At 56.8% G+C, this 11728-nt stretch overlaps 1 protein-coding gene across 2 annotated transcripts in view; it reads right to left on the bottom strand.

Annotated features, from left to right (window-relative positions):
* Nucleotides 1-1152: 1152 nt before the first annotated feature.
* The window catches only part of LRRC20 (leucine rich repeat containing 20), a 93203-nt gene continuing 82627 nt past the window's right edge, over nt 1153-11728 (bottom strand). For both annotated transcript variants that reach the window (XM_004701145.2, XM_045291624.1), the window contains exon 5: nt 1153-3421. In XM_004701145.2, the coding sequence (XP_004701202.1) occupies nt 3267-3421 (155 nt within the window). In that variant the 3' untranslated portion in view covers nt 1153-3266. The remainder of the gene's footprint in view (nt 3422-11728) is intronic.

Raw genomic sequence — 11728 nt, forward strand, 5'->3', positions numbered from 1 at the left:
TGAGGACAAGGTGTGCCTGGGGTAAGCCATGGTATTTTTAATTGCCTCATGTGCAGATGAAAGTTGGAGACGGAATAAGGAAGACTAAGGATGGATGCATGTGAAGTAGTGTCAGCAAGTCTGTGGGACGAGGAACAGTCTTAGAAGTATAGCTCATTAGAAGCGAGACTTGGTCTCCCGTGCCTTGGACTTAGCGGGAGGGGCAGTCCCTGTGAAAGGACACTGTGCTGTTCAGTGGTGTGACCTTGACAAGATGGACTGACACCGTCCTGCGCCTGCACAAACGGGCTCAGACACAACCAGGAGGAGGGCCCAGGCCCAGGCAGTCCTTCGTCCTGCCGTGCATGGGTGCCTGGGGCCACACAGCCAGCACCAACTTGATGGCAACTAACCGCGGCTGAGGGAGGGCTTCAGTGGGTTAGCCCAGCACGGTCCAGGTCACTGGAGGGCTAGACGAATGCTCCCAGGGCTTCTGGTTCCTGGAACACGGGGTGCCTTTCTAAGCAGCTCCCCCAGGATGCTGATGCTGGAGACCCCGGGACGCGGAGGAAGGGCCTGCTCCCGGTGTACACTCTGCCACAGCTGCCAGGAGGCCGGCCGACCCGGCTGGCGTTTAGCTGCCGTGCAGCAGACCAGCTCTAGGGCGTGCATTCGGTCTGCTAGCTCTTGCTCCCCGGGGGACACTCTGAGAATACCCCCCTGCCAGCTCAGACTCCCCAGTAAGCCAGATACACTGGTCTGTGGACTGATCGAGAGTGAGCATCTTCATATGGGCTTTTCCCATGTGGAACTGTTCACATAGACTAGTGAGCAAGCATGAGTAGGCCTATGCTCACCTTATTAGGGAGCCCGACACTGATCTCCTGCTCTAGCGTTTGCTTTCAACAAGTAGGGCTGTTAACCTACGTCAGCAGTTCAAGACCACTCGGTGCTCCTCGGGAGAAAGGCTGTCTGCTCTCTTGGACAAAGAGGTGCAGCCTTGGAAACCCAACGGGCCAGTCACACTCTGTCCTGAAGGGCTGCTCTGAATCGGAACCAACTGGACGGCAGTGAGTTTGGGTTGGTGTGGGTCCAGCAGCACCCTGCCCCCGCACCCCGCCCTTGCTCTTGGCAGGTGAGTGGTGGGTTTGAGCGAAGAGAACGAATCCAAGGTCAGCCGGGCAGGTGAGCCCAATGCCTCCTTTATTGAAGACTCCAAGCTGAGGGCGCTGTCTTCCCGAGAGGGGCGGGCAACTCTCCAAGCTGAGCAGACTTTCTCAGGGAGCAACCGGTAAAGAAGCCTGGGATGAGGCTGTGGGGGAGCAGGCCACCTGCCGTGCAGGAGGGTCCAGAGATAAGAAGGCCCTGGCCAGGCAACCCGCCCTCATCCTCTGCTGGTGTGGGACCAGCTCTGAAAGACCCGAGGGAGGCCCGGCCAGAGCTGCTTTAGGGAGGAAGGAGCAGCCGCAAACCCCTGAACGAAGCAGGAAGAGTTTCACCCTCAACGCAAGGTCCGCCGCAGGGCTGCCCTTGGAAGCTTGCTTCCGGAACTGCGCAGTGCTCGAAGGAGTCCAGGTGGGTCTTGGGGAAACGCAGACCTAGCGCAGGAGGCCCGAGGAAACAGGAGCCCCTGCATTGCTACCAAACGCCCAGGGAGTGGGGGGTGGAGGGGTGGCGGACAGTCCTGGCCCACTGGCCCCTCTCAGAGCTGCAAGGCTCTGGCTACAGAATGCTTTTTTCTCTCAAAGGGACCCCCTTCTGGGGCTGGGAGGACGCAAACTCTAGGGCACGAGGTGAAGCACCCAGAGCCTCGGAGCCTCGGCCTGGCCTCGCCCCCAGCAGGCGAGGTGAACGGAGCCTGGCAGCGGCCTCTTTCCCAGGGCTTAGTGCACCAAGCAGGTGCGGTGGTCTCGAGCCTCTCAGGGCAGGGCAGCCACTGGACCAGGAGCACTGGGAGGAAGGCCTGAGTCGGGGACAGCTTAACCCTAGGAGGGGTGGAGTGGCCACTGGTCTGCAGGACGCAGAAGTTGCCTGGCCTGGCTACGCCTAAGTTCTGGGACCCCGTGGCTGCCTCCAAGTACTCCACCCCTCCCACAATTCCAGGGTAAATGAGGTCTGGGGCAGCTCCAAGTCACCTGCTCCACAGGTGAACAGGAAGTGGAGGTAGATAGCTAGATACTGGGAGGGTCAAAGGTTGGGGCTCTCCAAACCAAAGGTGCAGCCAAAAAGCAAGAGTGCCAGGCCCTGTCTGGGGAAGGCCACCACCATCCTAGTGTTAACACTGAAAATGTGACAACCTGGGACACCCTTAATCACAGGCAAACCAGGCGCCTCGGTCACCCCATTGCTTGGCCACATCTAGACCCCAGGTTGAGAGCTTAGAAATGACTCGGTGGTCAGGGCTTTGAGTAGTGACGTGGGAGCCTGGAGGCTGCAGAGCCCCCAGAGGGACTGCTGTGTGGCTTTCACAAGACCTCCGAGCAAAGCGGCAGGGTGAATGGCTGTTTCTCTTGGGGCCCTCCTCCTGTGGCTCAACGGTGGATGCCAGGGACACCCGGCCCCTCCCCAGGAAGGGAATGGCCTCAGAGCTCAGAGCACCAGGGACACCCGGCCCCTGCCCAGGAAGGGAATGGCCTCAGAGCTCAGAGCACGCTGGCCTGTTCCTTCGTCGGGGAAGCTCAGGGCAGAGGCGACCAGGGGTAGGCATGAGCTTCTGGGTGAACGTTCTTAGCCCTGCTTGGCCCTGTCGGTGGTCTCACCCACCCCAGCTGGCCCACTACTTCTGGCTCCAACCAGGGTGGAGGAGGGGTGCTCTGAAGGGTGGGTCTCCCCTGAGTCTGTTCTCAGAAAGCAATAAATAGTAAGAGGTTGTCTTCCTTCCATTCTGAGGGCAGCGTCTGGCTGGCCCAGCACTGACAAGTCCTCAAACCCCCAGGGCCCAGGAAATGCTCCAAGGTGGGCTCAGAAGGTGCCTGAGAGTTGGAGGCAAGTCTTTCCTAAAAAGTATCCAGGAGGCAAAGGGCACCCCCACCGCCCCTTTATCCAATTACCAAAGCTCAGAGATCGAGGGGTCTGGCCCCGCCACCTCATCCCCCCACTCTGGTGTGTCTGGGCCCCAACTGCTCTAAGCTATGTGCCCCAGGCCAGGGGCTGGCTGTACCCCGGCTTCATGTGCTGTCTGCCCCACCCTACCAGCCCCCAAGCTTGGCCACCCATGGGACTCCCTCCTCTCCAGGTGCTGGGCCAGGTGGCCTCTGTCCCTTGGTGGGCGGGCCGAGGAGGGTGGCCTATGGTGGGGGGGCTCGAGCCCCCTCCGGAGACACGAGCATGTCGAACTTGATGAGTGGCGGGGCGATGGCGCGCACGTCGGCACTCAGTGGGTTGAAGCGGAGGTTGACACTTCGCAAGGCTGGCATGGCGGCCAGCTGCTCCACGGGCACATCTGTGGGGAGAGGAGACAGTGAGGTGGGCTGCAGCCAAGCAGGCAGAGAAATGTCAGGGCCTGGACAAGGAAGATGATGGTAGTGGCGGGGAGCTGCTCTTCAGCACCCCCTGTACGTGGGGGCTCCTGGGTGTATGGGGGAAAGCAGCGTCAAAAAGTGTAACATTGACTTATTCCCAACCGCCGCTGCCGTGGCTTCTGACTTGGCATGAGCCGCAGAGAGGGCAGAAGTGCCCGGTCTCCAAGGCTGCCATCCTGAGGACAGCCCATCCTGCCTTCCTCCATGGAGGGGGCAGTGGAGTCTAAGGGCCCCTATGACCCGGCCTCCGAATTCACCCAAGGAGCTGATAGAAGCGATGGGAATGCTCACAGCAGACAGGTGAACGGGGCCCCGGTGTGGCGCATGCACAGTGGAGCCGCACAGGCAGTGCTTGGGCACGAGTGACCCTCGCGGCCTCCCAATGAAGGGAAGAGGTCAGGTGCACCATCCTGTCTGATTCTGTCCATGGGGGGGCCCCAGAAGAGGCGAATGCACCCAGACGGGAGGTTAGGGGTTGCCAGGGGCTGAAATCCTCCTTCCGGGGAAGACGCGCTCAGGAGGCGGAGAATGGCCAGGGACGGCGTGGAGCCCACTGGATGGTGCACTCCCAATGGTTCTCTTACGCGGCGAGAATGTCACCTTAGTCAGAAACGAACAAGGATCAAGGCCGCAGCCATACCAAACGCTCGGTGGCACTGAGCCTTCCTGACACCTCACCCTTAGGATGAGGTGCCCTGGTGGCCCTGTGGCTAGTACATGGCTGTTAAAAGAAAGCTCAGCAGTTCACACCCACCAGCTGTAGCATTAAATTAAAAGTGGTGCGGGGGAGGGAAGTGGGGGACCAGCCCCCACCGCTAGTACGCTCTACTAGTTCAGTAAGTACAATTGTATGGTTGAGATATATAAATATTATATTAAAGTCATCAAGAGCATGAGAGATATTACAATAATACAGTCAGACACGTTACATGGTAGCATTGCTCACCTCAGCCCAGCTTGGTGGTCCACGTGAAGAGAGGGGGAAGGGAAGGAGGGAAAGGGAACAAGGGAGAGGGGAGTGACCAGGGAGTGAGCAGCAAGGAGCTCAGAGTCAGAGAGCCCTATGTCGCTGACTCACGACTGTATATACCTTTTGGGGGCATGCCAGCCCACTAATTACAGGTAGAGACATACGTCACAGGGAGGAGCTGCACTATAGGTTACACAGCAATGAGAGGGTGGTCTAGGGGGTGGTCTCTGAGTCTCCATAGGAACCATTATCAGTAGGGTGCAAACCCCTCCTACAGGAGCCTGTCCATTGTCCTCAGAGGCAGGGAGCAGGTCCACCCCTGCAGTGGGATGAGACAGCAGTCTGGCAACTGATTGCCTTCAGGGGAGGGAATGCCTGCGCATCTGACCTCCCCCCACAACCAGCAGCTCCACGGTGGGAGGAGGGTGAGGCCGTGCTTATGTCCAGCCGGTGGTGGCTCACAGTGACCCTGGTGTGGCTTCTGAGGCAGCCGATGGCCTTCCCGGAGCAGAGTCTCATCTCGCTCCCCCGGGGCTACAGGCCCGTCTGGTCAGCAGACCAAGGCCTAACCCACGGCGTCACCCACAGGAGGAGCTCTCCCCTGTCCTACAGGGCCACTAAGGGGTGGAGGCAACGTGATAGCCATGATTGACCCTTTGGGACCATGCAGTCTTGAGTTGGAATTCCCAGGCCCACCACTCAACATGGGTTGGGCTCTGGCACATTCCTAAACTTTGCTTCAGGGCAATAATACCACCACAGTCTACATAGAACAGCGTTGTTTCAGCATGGATCAGATCATACACCTACATATACACGCCACAGAGTCCTCAGTGAATGCTCCCACCCAAACCTTATCAAGGTGATTCTGACTCCTCCTAACCCCCCTGGGCAGAGTGGAACTGCCCCTGCGGGTTTCCGAGATGGTAACTCGTCATGGGGGCCGAGAGCCTCCTCTTTCTCCCATGGAGCAGCTGGTGGTTTCCAACTGCTGACCTTGCAGCTAGCCACCAGAGCGCCTTCTGTCACTACTAGCTATTATTCTTGTACTTTGCTCTGTTGAGTCGCGACTTGTAAGGGGCTGAGCCGAGACCTGAATCTGGGTGCTCAGAAGGGTGGCAGGAGTGCAGTGGAGGGGCCGATTCCGGAGGTGGCAGCTCACTGAGGCATCCTGGATGGGTTTGAATGGCGGCGAGGGCGTGGAGAGGCTGTGGTTAGAGGGAGAACAAAACACAACTAGCTGCTGTCAAGCCCACCTCACCTCCTGGGCGCTTGCACGCTGCAGAGCAGACCTGAGCTCCACAGGGTTTCTGATGCTGGGACTTGCCAAAGGGGTTTTGTTAGGGAATTTAATAGGGTACCGAAAGCCAGGACCAGTAGACAGGACAGTCACCCGTCCTCAGCCAGCCGCCCCAAGTCTCTGAATCCCAGCCTCCCCGCTTGGCTAGTCTTGAAGGAAGCAGATCGCCAGCCTTTCTTCCACGTCCCACCGGGTGGATTTGAACAGCCCATCTCCCGATTAGTAATCTGTGCAAACGGTTTGCACCACCCCGGTTGCAGAGCAGGGATGGGGCATAAAGGCAGAATACCCAAGAGACGGGGGTGAGGTGGGGGGTGCACGGCAGCTAGACGGTGGCCTAAGAAGCATCTAGAAGCTTCCAGATCCTGAGGCCCCAACCATGTGATCAAGTTTCCCACGGCAAAGACTGCAGGGCCTCTCAGCCCAGGGAGCCGTGTGGGGCAAGCATGTCTGTTCTGTGCCGGACCATCTGAGTTCAAATCCCAGCTCGGCCACTGTCTGCTTGTGTATTCTTGGCAAGGGAATCAAACACACCGTGACTCAGTTTCCCCACATGGGGATAACAACAGTAACTACCCGTGAAGCTGACGTGAGGATGAAAGGAGTTAGTAAAGCCCTTAGAACAGTGGCTGGTCCCAGAACAGGCAGTGACGACCAGGAGCGCCAGCTCCAAGTCCTGTCCAGGTGACGCTCCTGGCTGCTCTCTCTGCTCTGGTGCAGCTTTCTGAGAAGCCCAGGTCCTATAGGAGCCCACCTGCTCCGCACATGTGGCTGGAAAACCTCGTGGGTGGTGTCCCGTTGGGGTGGCACCTCCGCAGGCAGGGACAGAGGATGTCCACCTGCCCCACCAGCAGCGTCCACTGGGGACGGTGCTGCAGATTTCCTCGTCCTGTAATCAGAGGGTTTTCCTTTTCCTCCTCTGCAACTGACCAGCTGTCCCTGGGACAGGGGCATCTCATGGAAATTGAGCACCGCTGCCCCCACGGGTCGCATCTCTGGAGGGCTCGTGGCTTATCAATGACTTCCCAAGCCCCGCACTCCTGGGCAGTCAATCACGGCCAGAGCTCACCCTCTCCTCTGCTTACTGACAATGTTTCCAGTGGCTCATAATTCATCAGGTGCTTCAGCACTCGAGTATTCAAATTGCCCCGGACCTGGCCACAGGGAGCCCCTTCAATCGGGCTCCTGGGTCTGGCATGTCCCTGTCATGGTTCTGAAAAGCTGCTTCCTCTCTGCAAGGCTCTGTGTGAACCGTCACTGGCCCCGTCCTGGAAGCAACCACTTCTGCAAACAGTCCGGCTTCCTCTCTGTAGGAAGGGCTTCCGTGCTAGGGGGCTACACGTGCCACACCTCACCCATGCGGCACGTGAACGCCAAATCTGTTGACTTGAGTCAGTGGTCTGGTACACCATGCCATGCGCCCCCATGCCCTCCCTCTCTTGTGCAAGGCCCTGGCACCTCCACTGCCCTAAGGTTCTGGACTCACGCCATGGGCAGGGTTGAACTGCAGGGTCACACGTGTGTGCACATGGGAGGACATGCTTTGTGTACACTTCATCTGGCTGCTCGGAATCTTGCCAAGACACCAGGAGCTCCAGGCACCCTGTGGCCACAAGGGCTTTCAAAAGAGGGCATCTGGCCCCACCCATGCCACCTCCAGGGTCACAGACACCCCAGCTCCTGACTTTGAGCAGGGGAGTGAGCCCCAGACCTGCAGCAAAGTTTCTACAGGATCCAGTGTCCAGTCCAGGTAGGGGGAGGGGCTCTGCTACCTCCACTTGGGCAAGAGTCCCCAAGACTGAGTGTCCTGGCAGTAGGTACTATCCTCCCCGCGGTGCTTGGCACTAACTATGGTGCCCTCTTTGAGCTCTTGGAAGAAAGGACAGGGGAGACCGCTAACTCATGCATATGTCCATATTACACAGGAGTCAGAAAGTCTGCCCATAGTTGATCTTCTCCAGGGCCCTGGGTTTAAGGCACGTGCTCCTCTGTCCACTTCACAGATGAAGAAACCGGGGTCTGTGCTAGCTACTGAGACGACTACACTCTAAGGCTATAGGAAAAGGAAGCCGGCCTTGAGTCTCGGGTTTTCCCAGCAAGAGCAACAGCTGCCTGAGCTGCTCACTGGGGGTTAGGAGACGCAGCAGGACCTCTGGGAAACAGCCCACTGCAAGGTGCCGTGAGGCCCTTGTCTCCACGGGCTGCTGGCCAGGGGCTGTCCAGAGCCCAGGAGAGAGACTCAGAGCTGGGAGGGCTGGCATGGCTCAGCTCCACACAGAGCAGAGAGCAGGCGGGTTCCAGGAAGGAAGGGCCAACAGCTGAGGCTTCAGGGAGGGGGCAAGTATCCAACCACATCCCTCCCGCTTTTCCAGGACCTCACTGATGTGACTAGTAGCCTCTGGGTCCTCCTTTGTCCTGCTGCGTGCTGGTTCTGACTCAGGGCACGCCCCCAGGACAGGGGAGAGCTGCCCCTCAGGTTTCCCTGGTTGTGATCGGAATGAAAGGCTTGTCAGGCCTTTCTTCCACGGCAGCAGTGGGTGATTCGCTCCTTCAGATGACCAACGATGGCCATCACCTCGAGTCTCCCATAACAGGGAGGGGGCTGCATTTTCCAAGAGTGAGCAGGCTGCCTGTCACTGTTGGTGTTCCTGGGAGCTGGTCCCCCTCTGTCTTCCCAGGAACAGCCCCGCAGGAAGAGGGCGAAGGGCGTGGAGCCTGCACATTCCCTGCTGAGAGTGTCAGCTTTGCAAGGGCCATTCCGCCCAACCCAGCAGCAGGGAGCAGGTGGGACAGACCTGTCCCTTTGGCCCTACACTGCCTGAATTCACTGGCCTCCTTGCACCTGGCCTTTTGGAGGTAGGGACGTTCCCCATGTTGCACACGCAGCAGGAAGTCATGGGAAGCATAAGACCCCACCGGAAGGGCCAGGCAGATATGGTGGGGGCTGAGGCCTGATGTGCGTGTGCCTGCTATGGAGCCCGGCGGGTGTCGTGGTTACGAGTTGGGCTGCGATCCGCGTGCTCTGCGGCTGGAAATCACCAGCAACTCCACGGGAGCAAGGCTGGGCTTTCCACTCCCAAACCCCCAGGGCTGTGAGTCAGCAGGGCTACAAGGCAGGGAGTGTGCGTATCTGCACAGCAGGCTCTGCCCTGGAGGGTTCTCACAACTCATTCTGTGCATAAGAAAGCAGGGTCTCACACCCAGGATTTGCACAAGGTCAGCAGGCCAGGAAGTGGTGGAGGCAGGCACTTGGTGGGGGAGGTGACCTGTGGTGATCTCCAGACCACCAGCTGCTGAAGGCAGTGCAGGCCTCTGCAAGCATACGAGGTTAGACTTCTATGGTTGTTACATAATCGGATGTCAACTTGTGAAGAGGTGGAGTCCAGCCTGTCAATCAGGTCTCAGCTTGATGACCTTATTTGGAGGTGCCATGGAGATAAATAGCTTATTGGAGGCCAGATACACACAGAGACTCTGCTTCGTCTTCTTGCTGACAAGACACATGGAGCTTCACTAGAGTCCTGGAGCTGGAGGAGCCACGTGGAGACCCCTGCCAGCGCTGAGATGCTTCCACTGCCACTGGATCCAGAAGACTTTCCACCCACTGGCCTGTGATCTTCCAGCATTCAGCATCATTGCATGAGTCTGAAGAGGACTTTATAGATTGGTATCAGACATATGGGCTAATATCGGGCTTATGGACTTGATCTGGAGGGAGGGGCACTGAGTTAGTTAATTGTGCCAGCCTGGCCGATAATCACATGTGGGGCTAATTGAAAGGCGGAGGGATAAATGGGTGGTGAGCCTCGCCTTTCTAGTTCCTGGGTCTCTTGCTTTGTGATGGTCGCACCAGGGTGCAGCTGCCTTAGCAGTTCCCTGCTTCAGCTTGCAAGATTGACTTCCTACAAGAGATCCCCAAGGAGAAGCTACATGGACCTATCCCGATGCAGCCCTGGGTGCTGGAGCAGCCATGTGGAGACCCCTGCTAGTGCTGAGATGCCTGTTCGTTCACTGACTCAGCTTTCCTCCTGCAGTCGGCATCATTGCCTCTGTTTTGTGAGGTGGAGGACTTTGTGGACTGGTGTTGGGTTAATGTTGGACTTGTGGGCTTGGGCAGCACTGGGTTGGGATGTTTTTGTGATGCACACTTTCTTTACATAAAACTCTCTTATCCATGAGTTACTGTGGATTTGTTTCTCTAAAGTACCTAGACTAATACAGGCACGGAGAGGAGGGCAGGACATGGTCTGCATCTTGTGGGTGGGGAACCTGAGAGCTGGAGAGGCATGGGGCAGCACTGTGACTGTGACTGGGGGGGCCTGGGCAGAGAGAAGCTGGTGAGCCTCAGCGGCGTCTCTGTGCCTATGATGTGTCCTCATGTGGGCACTCACTGAGGTCCTGCCGACCCCACTCAATACCCAGCCCAAAGGCCTGCTCCTCGGTGCTGCTCCCACACCATGCTCCCATCGCTCCCTCTCAATGCCATGCTTGGATCAGGCACCAGCCTTGATCAAGAGCACCTTGGAAATACAGTGCCTCGCCCAGTGCCTACAGGGGTGCTCGGACCATATTTGTTGGATAAATACATGAATGTTTTGCCTCCAGAACCAGACCACAAGTTCACGACTATCCAGGGCTGGGCACACAGGGGACTCACCACGGTGCTGCTAGATCAATCCACCCTGCAATCACACAGCCAGGAGCCTGGCCCTCTCTAGGTATTTGCAGGTCAAGGCTAGGCTTCTGTGGGCCAAGGCTGGCAGAAGAGACCGACATTTTAGTACTAAGGATCTAATGAGAATTCCAGAACACTCCATCCACTGTGTACATTCAGAACAGGGATCAAGAAGCAATTGCTTGAATAAGAACAAGAGAATTCTGTGTGGTTTTCAACCAGGAAAGGTGTATCACCAGACTTATTCACTCCCTATGCTGAGCAAAGAATTTGAGAAGCTGGATTACATGAAGAACAATTCTGCATCAGGGTTGGAGGAAGGCTTATTAATAGTCTTGGACAAGCAGACGACAGTGTCTTGCTTGCGGAAATCGAGGAGGGCTTGAAGCCCGTGCTGATGAAAACCACAGACCGCAGTTTTCAGTATGGATTGCAAATGCTCACAACGGGGCCAACAAACACAGCATCATGATAAAATGGAGAAAGATGGAAGTGGGCAAGGATTTCATTTTACTTGAACCCATTTTACTTGAATCAATGCTCCTGGAGGCAGTAATCAAGAAATCAAATGATGTCCTGTATTGGGCAATTCTGCCCAAAACCTCTCTAAAGGCTGGAGATCCAGGGAGTCACTTTGAGGACGAAGGTGCTCCGGACCCCTTTTCCATCGCCTCATGTGCGTGTGGAAGTTGGATGCTGCATAAGAATTGAGGTATTTTAATTCCAATGTGGTGCTGGCAAAGAATACTAAAAGTATCACGGACTTCCAAAGAAAGGGCAAATACATCTGTCTTGGAGGAAGGGCCATCCAAATGCTCGTTAGAAGCAAGGATGGTGAGAAGTCATCCCATGTACTTTAGACACGGCATCAGGAGAGACCAGACCCTGGAGAAGGACATCGTGCTTGGTAAAGTGGAGGCACCGCGACAAAGAGGAACTGATACACTGATACAGTGGCTGCAACAAGGAGCTCCAACCCGGGAACAACTGTGAGGATGGGGCACGTCGGGCAGTCCTTCGTTCTGTTGCACACAGGGTCCCCACAGGAGCAGTGACTTATTAATAGGGCTCTTTCCCTGCCTGAGTCTGGTGCAAAGGTGAGGGAAGATACTGTATTAGTCTAGGTACTTTGGAGAAACAAATCCACAGCAACTCATGGATAAGAGAGTGTTTTATGTAAAGAAAGTGTGCATCACAAAAACATCCCAACCCAGTGCTGCCCAAGCCCACAAGTCCAACATTAACCCATTAACCCAACACCAGTCCACAAAGTCCTCCACCTC

This window comes from Echinops telfairi, unplaced genomic scaffold (assembly GCF_000313985.2).
Source record: "Echinops telfairi isolate 266 unplaced genomic scaffold, ASM31398v2 ScPeMD7_70;HRSCAF=299, whole genome shotgun sequence".
Lineage (NCBI taxonomy): Eukaryota > Metazoa > Chordata > Mammalia > Afrosoricida > Tenrecidae > Echinops > Echinops telfairi.